Raw genomic sequence first — 15,150 nt, 5'->3', positions numbered from 1 at the left:
CTGGTGGAGTTCCAGCCACAGAGACCATGTCATCTACCTCTGTATGCAGGACTCTGGGGGGAAAAGTTCTGGATCATGGGCTTTCTTGGCTCAAGAGGGGAAGGTAGGAGCCTTTTCTCACTTGGTGTCTAAGGGAACTGACCTCCCCACAGAAAGTTCTCCCGGAGTGTTTCCATGACTCTTCTGACCCTGCTCTAAAGAGTGCCAGCCAGAGTGAGTCAGAATGTGTAGAAAAGGTCAGAGTTTGAGGATATTCTGCCAGTAGGAAAACAAACGTTATTTTTATGAACTCCCACAGGCTGAGAGGCTGTCCTGTTTACTGAACATTGAGGTCTAGGGTGGGGCTGGGAGTTTGGGTCATTTTCTAACAGTATTAACACTATGTTTGCTAAATGTACCCTCAGGAAGGGTTTTTCATGCTTGTGGGTATCAAATCAAAGGAATCTTAAGAGTTGGCTTCCCCTGCCATGTTTGGTGGCTTCCGAAATATCAACCTTTTTCTCCTCAGAGGCCTTCAGAGCCAAATGCAGAGCCATCTTCACCATGAGGTACTTGATGTGTTTCAGAAACACTGGCATATGGTTGTGGCACCAACCAGTCATGCTGCCACCCCCACCTTAAATTCCTGACCTCCTCCCTGTCCCCCTCTCCTTTTCCTGGCAAATTCCTTCTCATCCTACAGGATCCCAAACCTCTCCCCACCAGACCCAAAGCTTCCTGAGGAAGGGCCCATGACTTGTGACTGTCTTAGTCTCTAAACTTAGCTCCATATTTGTTACATCGTGTTTGCTTAGTCTGAATCCCATTAAATGAGCAGATTTTGTTCTCTCATAGCCCTGCCCTAGTGTCTTGGGTCCCTGGCAACCTTCCTTCTAGATGACTCCTCTCCAGGGTTATTTAGCCAACCAACCTCTGGTTGGTTCAGTTTGACAGCTCCTTGCCTCAGCTCACTCTGCCCCTCTTGCTTTCCTCCCCTAGGGTTTCTCTGCCATTTCTCATTTCTCAGGTGCCCAAGTGTACTCAATCCTGAACTATTGGAAAGTAAGCACTCTATGGAGAGAAATACTTCCTCTTTATCCCCCTGGACAGGTGAATAGGTCTGAGATGATTTTCATAAAACTTTCTAGACTCTTCTGTAAAATTGTATGGCCAATGCTCAGAAATGGGGCTGTGTCAATAATTGCCTCCTCTAGTGCTTCTCTCCCTCTATAACTCATCTCTGCTTCTGGGGCTCACATTCCCCTGCAAAGGATACACTGAGCTTAAGCCTTTGTTTTAGGCTCTGCTTTCTGGAAACCAAGACTAGGATATCTCGAGACTTGAATACATCCAGAGCCCTTTATGTAGAAGTTCTCTCACAGACTTATTTTGTTTTCAGAATTTAACTTCTTTAAATGTAGTTCTGTTTCTATTTCCTGTGAGCCTCATTCTTTCTGAGAAGACAGCAAAATTAAAGTTTAGGGACTTGGAAGGGGGTAGGGGTTTTTTTATTGTATGTTAACATTTCATACCTTGGGTGCATCTATGCTTTCTTTCCTTTTATTCTGAACATGCCTAAAAAACTATGTGTTATCATTAACATTTTTTATAAGCCACAATTCAGGAAGTTAGAGAAATTGCTCCCTGGTGGTAAAACACAGAACTGCTGACCTCTTTCCTCTGTAATTGCAGTGAACACATTATTTCTGCCTGCTCTGACTTTGGCCTTTAAACTTCTCTATTTCCTTGCGATAAATTTCTAGAAGGGCAGAGTCAAAGGGCACACATAATCATGTATGGGCAAATTGTCTTCTTAGCATCTTAAACTCTCACCAGCAGTATATGACAGTACCTCTTCCCTGTGTTCCTTTCCACATATGCATCTTGCTTTAGTCATGCATCTATTTGATTCTTTGTAAGAATCAGAAAGAACTTACTATATTTTGGCAGTTTGCATTTCTTCCTTTATAAATTGCCTATTTTATTTAAACTTTTTTTTTTTTTTTTTTTTGTAGTGTTTGTTCCTGGAGGGGGTCATGTTGAGGACTGAATCCAGGGCAAGTGCTCTACCACTAAAATACATCCACAGCCTAAACAATCTTTAATAGGCCTTTTAAATAATTTTAAATAGTCCTCAGACTTCCTTTGAAAACAGCCTTGAAGGTTTGCCTCTCATTCTCAGTTCTTTGCTGGCTTTCATCCAGAAACATGACCTGATTGATTTGAGATGTAAAGCCATGAAGTGGAAAGACCGTAGGTCTCTTCTCTATCAGAAGGTCTGGGTGCAAAGTATGACCGTTCAGGGCTTGTGTTTTGTTATTTCTGAGCTGAGAAGGCTGGACAAAACGAATTTTATCAACTGGAATTCTGAAAGGACAACTGTGGGGAGCCATTCTCACACGTGACTGGGCAACTCCCGGTTTGGGTCTGAGGCGCTCTGGCTAAACTGTGTCGGAGCTTTCCCGACCCTCTCCTGGTACGAGAGCCTGTCCTTGTGGGGGTGTGACTTGACCACTGACCCTGAGGCCAATCGCTGACCCTGACCTTGGAGTGCAGCCCCCCTCAACCTTCATTGGATGGAATTCTCCCCTGAATTTCTTGTTCCCCAGTAAAAGGCTACTCCCTGGCGTGCTCCCTCTCTCTCTCTCTCCTGCTAGCCCTGAGTAATCCTTGCTGCCCTACCGGGTGGTTCAAGGTGGGAGCCAGAGGGGGAGCCGTCTCGGACCTGGTCATAGAAAAAGGTAACTGAGTCTGTGTGTTTTATTTCGATCTCACTAGTTAACTTTTATGCCAAGAACCTCTTTCATGAAACCAGTGCGCTGGTCGCATGATGGAATTTGGCGCCCACGAGGGGGGCATTCTAGATTAGCTAGATTGAGTGGGAGCGCGCTATAAAGATAAAGATAAAGGAAGTAGGTGATGGTCGCGCAATGTGACGTCATCACGCTGACCATGGGGGCCACCATCTTTAATTTTACCAGAGCGAAACAGTTTCCGTACAAACCCCTAATGATTTTCAAGGCTTTTAAGAGATATTAATTGGCTGAGGCCATCCTTAAAACTAACTACTTCTGAGTTAAGTCCTTTATTTCAGATATTACAAGGAAATCCTTCTCCAACCTCTCCACGTCAGCTAGCCTTAGAAGCTAAAACAGCTTTAAGGAGAGTTAAAAATGCAATTAAAAATGCACAGCTTACTACAGTTGATCCCAAAGAAATAGTGTATTTATTAATATTTCCAACTGAGCATACCCCAACAGGAGCCATATGGCAAAGATTAGGAGTTATTAAGTGGATTTATTTATCCCACTCCCCTCAAAAAACATTAATTCCTTTTCATGATTCCATAGCTCAATTAGTAATTAAGGGCAGAACTAAGATTTTACAATTAATTGGATCTGAGCCTGATATCATAATTATTCCATTTTCTGTTCAACAGACTAATTGGCTTTTTCAAACTTCTAGCTCATGGCAGATAGCTTTTGCTGATTTTCCTGGACAGATAGATAGCCATTATCCTCGTGATAAGATTATCCAATTTGCATCATTAACGTCACTTATTTTTCCAAAGATTATACGTGCACATCCTATAGATGAAGCTTTATCGGTGTTCACTGATGGTTCAAGCTCAGGTAAAGCAGGTTTTTATAGTCGTGTTCACACAGAGGTAATGCAAACTTCTTATACTTCTGCCCAAAGAGCAGAGCTTCAAGCTCTGATTTGTGCCTTAACTTACTTTTCAAATGAGCCTATTAATATTTATTCTGACAGCTTATATGCATTCAGAATTACTAAAAATATTGAAACTTCAGTTATTGGGTATACTTCATCACAAGAGTTATTTGAATTATTTCATAATTTACAAAAGGCAGTGCTAATGCGAAAGTGCCCATGTTTCACAGGACACATATGAGCTCATACTAATCTTCTAGGACCCTTAGTTTCAGGTAATGACAAAATTGATAAATTAGTAACTTTTTGTCAACAGATGTCTTCATATGACTACACAAGCTTCTCATTCCTTGCATCATCAAAATGCTTCTAGCTTACGTAAAAAATTTAATATTACCAGAGAACAAGGTCGTCACATTGTAAGCCAATGCCCTAAATGTGTTATTCACACTCCATCTCCACCATCAGGGGAAAATCCCCGTGGATTAAAACCAAATCAAATATGGCAAATTTGGTAAACAATGTTATGTGCATGTCATAGTGGACACTTATTCCAGATTTATTTTTGCCACAGCACGTACCAAGGAAAATACTCAACATGTAATTTCTCATTGCCTAGCAGCTTTTTCTGTTTTAGGGTGCCCTATACAGACTAAAACAGATAATGCTCCAGCTTACGTAAGCTCTTCTTTTCAATAATTTTGCCAAGAGTTTCAAATTAATCATAAAACAGGAATTCCTTATAACCCCCAAGGTCAAGCCATTGTGGAACGAGCTCATTTATCTATTAAGCTTCAATTACAAAAATTAAAGGGGAGGGGCTGGGGATGTGGCTCAAGCAGTAGCGCGCTCACCTGGCATGCGTGCAGCCCAGGTTCGATCCTCAGCACCACATACAAACAAAGATGCTGTATCCGCCGATAACTAAAATAAAATAAATATTAAAAAAAAAAAGAGATCAAGAGCCTATCTAGCAACCAGAGAATGTTTTAAAAAAAAAAAAAAATTAAAGGGGGGGAATAGGGTTATGACTCCCCAAAATAGCCTCAATCATGCTTTGTTCATTTTAAATTTTTTAAACTGTGACGCTGAAGGTCATACTGCTGCTGAGAGGCAAATATCTCCCTCAGTAACAGGCCCTTTAGGCAGAGTTTTATGGAAAGATTTACAGACTGGTCAATGGAAAGGCCCAGATCCAGTGATTATGTGGGGCAGAGGTCATGCTTGTATTTTCCCAGAAGGTGCTTTTCATCCTATTTGGGTTCCTGAACGCGCTATCAGACATGGAAGAGATAGAACCCAGATTCAAGCGACTGAAGATCGACCCGGAGGAGCCCCTATCCAAAAGGAAGAGATATCGGAAAAAGATGAAGAAAGACCAGATAGACCCAGCCAAAAAGCTGATTTCATGGGAAGACGTGAAGAAGCTAACAACACAGGCTTCCTGAATACTTCGACTCCTAGGAAAGAACAGGACCCCAGTGATGATGGTAGCAACAGTAATTGCCCTGCTGGGCTGTCAGGTAAAGGGGAATCAAATAGACACTTACTGGACATATTTCCCAGATCCACCCCTGGTACACCCAACTGTGTGGACTGGAGAATCTATTCCAGTATTTACTAATGACTCATTCATGATGGGAGGATTTACAGATACTCATATTACTCCCAATCATGTGACTAGATTTAATTATTCTGGCTACAGTGCCCAATTACCTTTGTGTTGGTCCCACGATAAACATGCTGGCTGTCTAAAAGTATCATTCGAGAAAAAGACAGCGATTGGTTGACCTAGACTGACAAATAATTCTATTTATGGAGACTTAAAACCTTATACTAGATCAGTAATTAAGATGGGACTTTCCCATAACAAGCCAGTCATTGCTGCAAAACCTCCACGGGTACCCCATTGTCCAAATAGTTCTACAATTGAGATTGACACCTTTCCTAGATGGATGGATTGTATAAATACCTTTCCTGTACAACACAAGGTGTCTAAAGATAGTGGGTATATTTTAGACTGGTCTCCAAAAATTGATAAGAGACAATTACGAAGAAATTCTGCTATGACACCTGCAGGATTTGTTAGTAATATTTTGACTTATAGTGAAGGTGGTATGCAAAAGGATGTTTGGCATTTAATTGCTGCCTCAGAATTCTTACATTTTACAGACAAGCCTTTACCAAAATTTGTTGGCAAGAACTGTAAGGAGGGATCTTGCTATGGCTTACGAGCCTGTGTCCAGTCTCCTTATGTTTTAATTATTGGAAATGTAAAAGTTAAGTGGATAGATGACAGATATATTGTTACTTGTAATAAATGTAACCTAACCAATTGTATTACTAGGTATAATAGAAGAAAAAGAGTGCTGATACTTCATCAGCCCTCTTTTGTTTTATTACCGGCTAATATTTCAGAGCCACGTATGCTGATACTGGTTTACAAGTCTTGCAGCAAATTCATGCCCAGCTAGCAAGACCTAAACATGCTATTGGAATTATAATTGTTGGTGTTTTGGCGCTAGTCTCTTTTATTGCCTCCACTGTCTCTGCGTCTCTGACATTGTCTCAAAATATTCAGCATGCAAAATTTCTTAATAATTTAGCTCAAAATACTTCCAAGGCTCTGCGTAATCAAGTAAATATTGATGAAAGGATTGAAACTAAATTAAATGCCTTAGAGGCGACTGTTAGACATAGGTAATGAACTTTCAGCTTTAAAATTTAAAGAAAGGCTTAAATGCCATGCAAATTATAAATATGTGTGTGTTACAGCTGCCAAGTACAATGCTTCTCTCTGGGATTGGGAGAAGGTTAAAAACCATTTGTTAGGTATTTGGCAAAATAGTAATAATAGCTTGGATATTCTAGAACTTCATCACCATATCCAAGACATTCAAAATAGTAGAGCTGATTTTTCGGATCCTTCTTCTTTGGCTAACCAAATATTGAAGAAGTTAAATGGATTAAACCCTGGAAATATTCTTAAACACTCGGCCTGGTACATTATTGGATTATTCTCTTTGCTGTTAATTCTCTTTTGTGTTGTAATTATAGGATGGCGAGTCTTCGGAACAAGAATACAGAAACTCCAAAGAGTGAACCGCTGCCTCATTTTTAAGAAAAGAAAGGGGGAATATGTGGGGAGCCTTTCTCACACGTGACTAGGCAACTCCCGGTTTGGGTCTGAGGCGCTCTGGCTAAACTGTGTTGGAGCTTTCCCGACCCTCTCCTGGTACGAGAGCCTGTCCTTGTGGGGGTGTGACTTGACCACTGACCCTGGGGCCAATCGCTGACCCTGACCTTGGAGTGCAGCCCCCCTCAACCTTCATTGGATGGAATTCTCCCCTGAATTTCTTGTTCCCCAATAAAAGGCTACTCCCTGGCGTGCTCCGTCCTGGTGGAGGGAGAATATAACTGGTTCCTAATACTAAGACTTGGCAGTCAGAAAACCAGAGTTCACGTCCAATTCCTAACTGCCTCACAAGCAGGCTATTCAACTTCCTCTGTAAAAGCTCCCTTCAAAGATGTTAATGGGGGCTGGGGATGTGGCTCAAGCGGTAGCGCGCTCGCCTGCCATGCGTGCGGCCCGGGTTCGATCCTCAGCACCACATACAAACAGAGATGTTGTGTCCGCCGAATACTAAAAAATAAATATTAAAATTCTCTCTCTCTCTCTCTCTCTCTCTCCCCCTCTCTCCCTCTCTCTTTTAAAAAAAAAAAAAAAAAAAAAAGATGTTTATGAAGTTAAATGAAGTATCTTTGTACCTTTTAATCAAAGCATGGTTATGGCTGGGTGTGGTGGTACACATCTGTAATACCTGTAATTTGGGAGGAGCACAGGTTCAAGGGCAGCCCAAGCAATTTAGGGAGACCCTGTTTTAAAAATAAAACATAAAAAAGACTAGCATTGTAGCTTAGTGGTAGAATGCTCCTGGTTCAAACCTTTAAAAAGAGGGGGTGGCATGGTTACTTTATTTACTTATTTATTTTTAATTTTGAGATGGGTCTCACTGTGTTGCCCAGACAATCCTCATGTCTCAGCCTCCCAACAAGTTAGATTACAGGCATGCACCACTGTGCCCCAGCCTTTTTGTTATTATTATTTTTCTTAGGTGCAATTGGACACAATGCCTTTATTTTATTTATTTATATATGGTACTGAGGATTGAACCCAGGGCCCACACACGCTAGGCGAGCCCTCCACCACTGAGCCCTAACCCCAACCCTGTGCCCCAGCCTTTTACTGTTAGTCTTAGAAAGTGCATTATACTGTCTTTGTTCAAGTTCATTGTTAGCACATCTGCCTCCCCAATTTATGGACAGAGCCTTGTCTCATTGATGCTGTTACTTCCCCTCAGCAACAAGCACAAAGCTCTGAAAGTATACTGTATGGAATTATCCATTGTTTCACATGTAAAATTATTTTACGTGTAAAGCTTAATCTCTTTAGCTGAAATCTAAGTAACTCGAAGGTAGGTAATCCCCCCAACTTCCAATGTAATTCCTGTCACAAAACCAGACATACATCTATGGGATCTTAGGGAGAAGGTTGCTCTTGAACAAATGTTCAAATTGTGTGCTTCTCACTTGCAGTGATTTCCCAGATGATCCAGGAGTGCAGTGGGACACAGAGCGTGTGGCCAACATTCTCCTCCAGCATGTAGAGGTCAATGACATCAACCTGGTAAGTGTTCACATCCCTAGTGAAAAGCCTGGGATTCCTGTCCTGTCCAAACAGTTGGTTTCTGCAACTTGTCCTGTGACTGCCTTCCTACTTCCAGTTTTGCTCCAAGGCCACTCCATAAAAAAAACAAAACTTCCAGTGCTCTCTTCTAAACCTGCAAGGAACAAACACACCTTTTAATTCTTCTAGATCTTTTATGAAACCAAATAGCTGAATTATCAATGTTCTGATAGAGGCAGAGGTTTTTTCAAATGATGTCCTCCTTCCCCCACCTCTGCCTCACCTCCTGAAAGCTTAGAGTCCCAAGAGCCTTCACTGTGACTCTCATTGATAAAGAATTTCACCTTGTGCCAAGCAGTTTCACATTTAGAATATCACTTTCACTTTTAAGGTAAATGTTATAATTTTAACTTAACATTGAGGAAATGGAGGTTTTCAGAGCCCAGACAGCTTGACCAGTGTAGGCAAGTGATGAAGGTAGGAATTTTTGTTTTTGTATTTTTGCAGCACTGGGGATTGAACTCTGGGTGCACTACCACTGAACTACATCCCCAGCCCTTTTTCTAATTTTTTTAATTTCAAGACAGAGTCTTGCTAAATTGCGGAAGCTGGCCTTGAACTTGTAATCCTCCTAATTTAGCCTCCCGAGTTGTTGGGATTACAGGCATGTAAAACCAGTAAGATTTTTTGTTTTGTTTTTATTACTACTACTACTAATACTACTACTACTAATAATAATAATACTTCATGGGTTAATATCTAAAATTCCACCATTTAAAGCCCTTCTCATTTGATTTAAATTTTGGGTAATGTTCTTTAAAAGATGATTCCTTGCTGGGTGTGGTGACACAGGCCTGTAGTCCCAGTGATTTGGGAGAGTAAGGCAGGAGGACTGCAAATTCAAGGCCAACGTCTGAAACTTATGGGAGCCCCTCAGCAACTTAACAAGACCCTGTCTCAAAATAAAATATAAAAAGTGCTGGAGATATAGCTCAGCGGTAAAGCACTCCTAGGTTCAATCCCCAGTATAATGAATGAATGAATGAACAGATAAATAATGAGTTCTGCTGGCAAAGAAATATATTAAGCTTTTATAAATGATGAATTCATCATTGTAAACTAAACCTTTATTATTTTTTAATATTTTTTTAGTTGTCAATGAACCTTTATTTTTTAAATTTATTTATTTGCAGTGCTGAGAATCGAACCCAGTGCTTCACACATGCTAGGCAAGCACTCTGCCACGGAGCCACAACCCCAGCCCCATTGACTGTTCTTAAATGAGGATTTTCACTAGTATATGAATCAGATTATTTTTTTGTGGTCCTGGGAATTGAACCCAAGGGCCTATTTATTTTTCATTTTGAGACAAGGTCTCGCCAAGTTGCTGAGCTGGTCCCTAGCTTGCCATCCTTTTGTCATCCTTAAAAAGCTGGATTGTAGGTGTGTGCTACCATGGCCAGTGAAACTGTTTTTGTTTCGTTTTGTGTTGTGTTGTTTTGTTTGTGTTGGGCATTGAACCCAGGGCACTTTACCAATGAGCTATATCCCTAGTTTTTTTCATTTTTTTTTTATTTTGATACAGAATCTTGCTGAGGGTCTTGCTGCTTTGCTGAGACTGGTAACTTCCTGCCTCAACTTTCCACATTGCTAGAATTAGAGGCATGCTCCACTGTGCTAGACCAAACTGTTTTCTAATGACAAAAATATAACTGAAACCATATACATAGACAAAATATCCATCTCACTGGCTCACTCTGAGTCACTTAAAGGTTAAGAAATAAGTAGGCCTCAAGATCCCTAACCCCGCCAACTTGTTCTTCCACTCTTTCTTTTCCTGAATGGAAAAAAATGGTTCTTATGATTTTCTTTATTTTTTTTTTTAATTTTTTTTTTGTAGTTGGTTGTTCAAAACATTACATAGTTCTTGATATATCATATTTCACACTTTGATTCAAGTGGGTTATGAACTCCCATTTTTACCCCATATACAGATTACAGAATCACATCAGTTACACTTCCATTGATTTATACATTGTCATACTAGTATCTGTTGTATTCTGCTGCCTTTCCTATCCTTTACTATCCCCCCTCCCCTCTCCTCCCCTCCCCTCTTCTCTCTCTACCCCCTCTACTGCAGTTCATATCTCCCCCTTGTATTATTTTTCCCTTTCCCCTCGCTTCCTCTTGTATGTAATTTTGTATAACCCTGAGGGTCTCCTTCCATTTCCATGCAATTTCCCTTCTCCCTCCCTTTCCCTCCCACCTCTCATCTCTGTTTAATGTTAATCTACTTCTCATGCTCTTCGTCCCTACTCTGTTCTTAGTTACTCTCCTTATATCAAAGAAGACATTTGGCATTTGTTTTTTAGGGATTGGCTGGCTTCACTTAGCATAATCTGCTCCAATGCCATCCATTTCCCTCCAAATTCTATGATTTTGTCATTTTTTAATGCAGAGTAATACTCCATTGGTATAAATGCCACATTTTTTTTTATCCATTCTTCTATTGAAGGGCATCTAGGTTGGTTCCACAGTCTTGCTATTGTGAATTGTGCTGCTATGAACATTGATGTAGCAGTGTCCCTGTAGCATGCTCTTTTTAGGTCTTTAGGGAATAGACCGAGAAGGGGAATAGCTGGGTCAAATGGTGGTTCCATTCCCAGCTTTCCAAGAAATCTCCATAAAAAATCATAAAATGGTTTTTATGATTTTTCAGGCCTATACATCCCACTGTCCCTTCCCAGAGGGTATAAGCATGAAAGCAGTGTTAGATGCCTGCATTAGGAGTCACATGCCCAGTTGTGCTGACAGCGGCTGGCCTTGTTCCTCTTACCCACAGTTCCCCACCTTCATAGTCAGAACTTCTCAGGGCCATAACCTAGATGTGTAGACAGAGCTGATCTTCAGGTTGGTCCTTCAGCCTTGGCACACCATTTTCCCATGGTAGTGGCTTCCCCAGAACAAATCCCCAAATACTATCCCTCCTCTACTCTCTCAGTGTATAAGAGGTACTGGTCTCCCCCAGTCACTCCTGGTTTCAGGATATACTCTCATCTTGTTCAACTTGGAATTCAAAGTCCTCCCTGATCTGGCCCTTACTTTAATCCAGGACACTGGTAATTATAGTTTATCCTTGCTGAAGGGCAAAGTTTCTTTTTCAGAACATGTTGCAGCTAACCTGAGTCCTGAGTATTTGGGGTTGAGGAATCTTGAAGGCACAGACAGCTCGGCATCCCTTTCTTGCTTTCAGAAAAGTTTCCTATATTTGAGTCCCAGAAAAGTGATTTGTGATCCAGAATCCATTCTCCAAGAAGCCTTCCCTGACTTCTTCAGCCCTCTTTGGGATTCCCACAGTATTTGTAGTTTGCACTGAACATATGGCATATTTCGCTGTTTATTCTTTAAGATGCAGACTTATATCTTGTAAACTAGATTATAAAGTCCATGAAGGCCAGGACCATCTTTAAATCTCCAAAAACTGGCACAAATCCCAAGAGAGAGCTCTCACTGCCTGGAGGTCTTTCCTGAATGTGTGCTGCTGTTCACATTCATTCAGTAAAGGGCCTTTATTGTCAGGAGAATCTTAATTTAATTGCAGTCAACAAGGAAATCGCTTTAAAACAGCTCAAAAATAATTAATAAATTATGTGCAATATCCTCTGCTGTTAATAAGAAAATTTGAGTTATCAAAGTGCACTTCCTTGGTCTGAACTTACTGTCACAATGGAGGTATAGGAGCATCCTAAAACAGCCAGTGTGGCCATACCCAGCCATAGTGGAGCTAAGTATGAGTTTGTGTTCAGCTCCTAGTGACACAGTTAAGTGCTCTTTTACATAATCCCACAGCCCCTGAAGGATAAGGGCTAAGGGGTTAGTTAGTACTAGGCAGGTGATAATTCTCAGGGGCAGTGTCCTGTACCCGATGAATACATAAATCTTGGGAATCTCCAGGAGCCCTATTCAAACCAAAAGTACTAACTGCACAGCCATAGACAGTGAAGCACCAGTAAAAAAACATAGGTAGAAGTGGAGAGCACAACGCTGAGAATTCATCACCTGATCCATGTCAGAATAAGACCAAAAGCACCCTTGTCTGAAGCAAAGCTGGCTCTGCAGCCCTCACTATGGTGTGATGACAGGAATTGGTTCCATCTGGCCCCATGTCTATCATATGCTTGCAAGCTGCCTGCTCTGCTCACTGAACGAATATCATGAGAACCACAAAGAGTGGCTCTTTATGGATAGGGCTCTTGAAAGTGTAAAGTTGCCCTTCACAGAAGGCAGCTCAGGAGGTTGGTCGTTGTCTTTTCTGGGTATCAGGCTGGCTAGATACTGCACCTAACGTCTCCTTTAACCCTTAATCAGTACATATCTGGGTTTTTTTTTGTTGTTGTTTTGTTTTTGTTTTAATATATTTATTTTTTAGTTATCAGCGGACATAACATCTTTGTTTTGTATGTGGTGCTGAGGATCGAACCCGGGCCGCACGCATTCCAGGCGAGCGCGCTACCGCTTGAGCCACATCCCCAGCCCAGTACATATCTGTTAAATGCCTGTTATGGGACATTTACTGTGATGAGAACTGGGATTACAACAGCAAACTAAATCCACCTACTCCCTGCTCCTTTAGAGCAGGGTGTCTCAACTACAGCATTATTGACATTTGGGACTGGATAGTTCTTTATTGTGGGGGCTACCCTGTGCATTGTAGATGTTTTGCTACATCCCTGGCCTCTACCCCTTAGATGCTGGTAGCAACCCCTCTCCTCAGCTGTCACAATAAAAACGTGTCCAGACATCGCCAATGTCCATGGGTAAAACCATCCCCAGGTTAAGAACCAGTATCTTAGAAACCAGCATGCCCTAGGGCTGTGAGTATTCACTCAGTCGTAGAGTACTGATCACCCCACACACATGAGGCCCTGGATTCAATTCCCAGCACCGCAAGAAAAAAAGAAGAAGAAGTAGAAGTAGCCAGACACAGTGGCACATGCCTGTTATCCCATTGGCCTAGGAGGCTGAGGCAGGAGGATAGAGAGTTCAAAGCCAGCCTCAGCAACTTAGTGAGGCCCTAAGCAATTCAGCAAGATCCTGTCTCTAAATGAAATACAAAAAAGGGCTGGGGATGTGGCTCAGTGGTTGAGTGACCCTGAGTTCAATCCCCGTAATCCCCTGCAAAAAAAAAAAAATAGAAGAAAGAGGAGGAGGAAGAAACAAATTGAGGTATCCCACTGATATCTTTTTTATTTAGGGAGGGCAGTGAGTAAGATTTCCTTTGATCCAAAAGTTCTGCAAACTAGGAAAGAAGAAAAGTGGATGTAGTTCTGTGAAGAACTACAAATGTGGGGCTGGAGCTGGGGCTCAGCAGTAGCCCACTTGCCTGGAATGTGGGAGGCACTGGGTTTAATTCTCAACACCGCGTATAAATAAATAAAACACAGGCCTATCAATAACTAAAAAAATTTTTTTTAAATATTGTCGTGTAAAAATCTACAAAAGTCCAGGGATATGAATACAATCAGCTCAGCCCAGCTTGCAATAAAAAGGAGGAGGGAGGGCTGGGGTTGTAGCTCGGTGGTAGAGCACTTGCCTGGCCCATGTGAAGCACTGGGCTCAATCCTCAGCACCACATAAAAATAAATAAACAAAATAAAGGCATTGTGTCCATCTACAACTAAAAAATAATTTAAAAAAATAAAGAAGGAGGGAGAGTATAAGATGATATAGGATGAAGAAGAAACAAATACCTTGGAAAGTTTCAAAAATAACATGGTCTGGAGAAATAGCTCAGTAGTAGAGCATGTGCTTAACATGTGTGAGGTCTTGGGTTTGATCCCCAGCACCAAAAAATAAAAGCAATTGTGCTGAATTCTACATAGCCCCAAATCCCCTAGCCAAGGGAATGGCCTCCAGCATTCCTCCCCATACCCATAATCCTCTCTCTATTCACTTGTTTTGGGGTACTAGGGATTGAACCCAGGGGTGCTTGACCACTGAGCAATATCCCTAGCCTTTTTTTATATATTTTGTTTAGAGACAGGGTGTCTTGCTAAGTTACTTAGGGCCTCGATAAGCGCTGAGGCTGGCTTTGAACTCGCGATCCTCCTGAATCAGCCTCCGGAGCTGCTAGGATTAGAAGGATGCACCACCACGACTGGCTTTTCATTGGCTATTAAACCCAGGAGCTCATGCATGCTAAGCAAACACTCTACCACTGAACTATTCCCTCAGCCCTTTTTGAAATTTTGAGTCAGGGTCTCACTAAGTTGCCCTGACTGGTCTCTAGCTTGCCATCCTCTTTAGCCTCCCAAGTAGCTGGGATTACAGGCAGAATTGTCAGAATTCCTTCTGATAACAATCTAGCTCCATCTGATGGTGACAGACTTAGAGTTAATATACTCTAGCACTGTCTGCTGTACGTTTTTAAAACGCTTTCATGTGGCTTTGTTTTATCTGTACCTCAACCAATTTCACACATGAGGAAGTCAAGACATTCCAAGATGAAATAACTTCTATTAATACAGTTCTGTGATTTTCCCAAGGAACTTTGCATAACTAGTATCAGAGATGATTAGACTTGAGTCTCCCCTGGTTGGGTTACATGGAAAATCATGATCAGAACCGGAAATTAAACTTTTTTATTTTAATAGATTATTTTTTAGAACAATGCTAATGTTTTGTTGTTGTTGTTGTTGTTTTATTTTATTTTATTTTTTTTTTATCTTTCTGGAGGTTAAAATTCCCAAAATCAGTTTCACTGAGCTAGAGTTAATGTGTTGGCTTACAACCCCATCCTCCATAGCATATCA

At 41.3% G+C, this 15,150-nt stretch overlaps 1 protein-coding gene across 10 annotated transcripts in view; it reads left to right on the top strand.

The window, feature by feature from the left end:
* Nucleotides 1-15,150, top strand: part of Pigl (phosphatidylinositol glycan anchor biosynthesis class L) — a 136,000-nt gene that overhangs the window by 64,402 nt on the left and 56,448 nt on the right. For all 10 annotated transcript variants that reach the window (XM_076869943.1, XM_076869938.1, XM_076869944.1 and 7 more), the window contains one exon: nucleotides 8,248-8,338. In XM_076869943.1, the coding sequence (XP_076726058.1) occupies nucleotides 8,248-8,338 (91 nt within the window). The remainder of the gene's footprint in view (nucleotides 1-8,247; nucleotides 8,339-15,150) is intronic.

This window comes from Callospermophilus lateralis, chromosome 11, assembly GCF_048772815.1.
Source record: "Callospermophilus lateralis isolate mCalLat2 chromosome 11, mCalLat2.hap1, whole genome shotgun sequence".
Classification (NCBI taxonomy): domain Eukaryota; kingdom Metazoa; phylum Chordata; class Mammalia; order Rodentia; family Sciuridae; genus Callospermophilus; species Callospermophilus lateralis.
The sequence above is the reverse complement of the archived record's forward strand: the minus strand, read 5'-3'. Positions and strand labels throughout refer to the sequence as shown.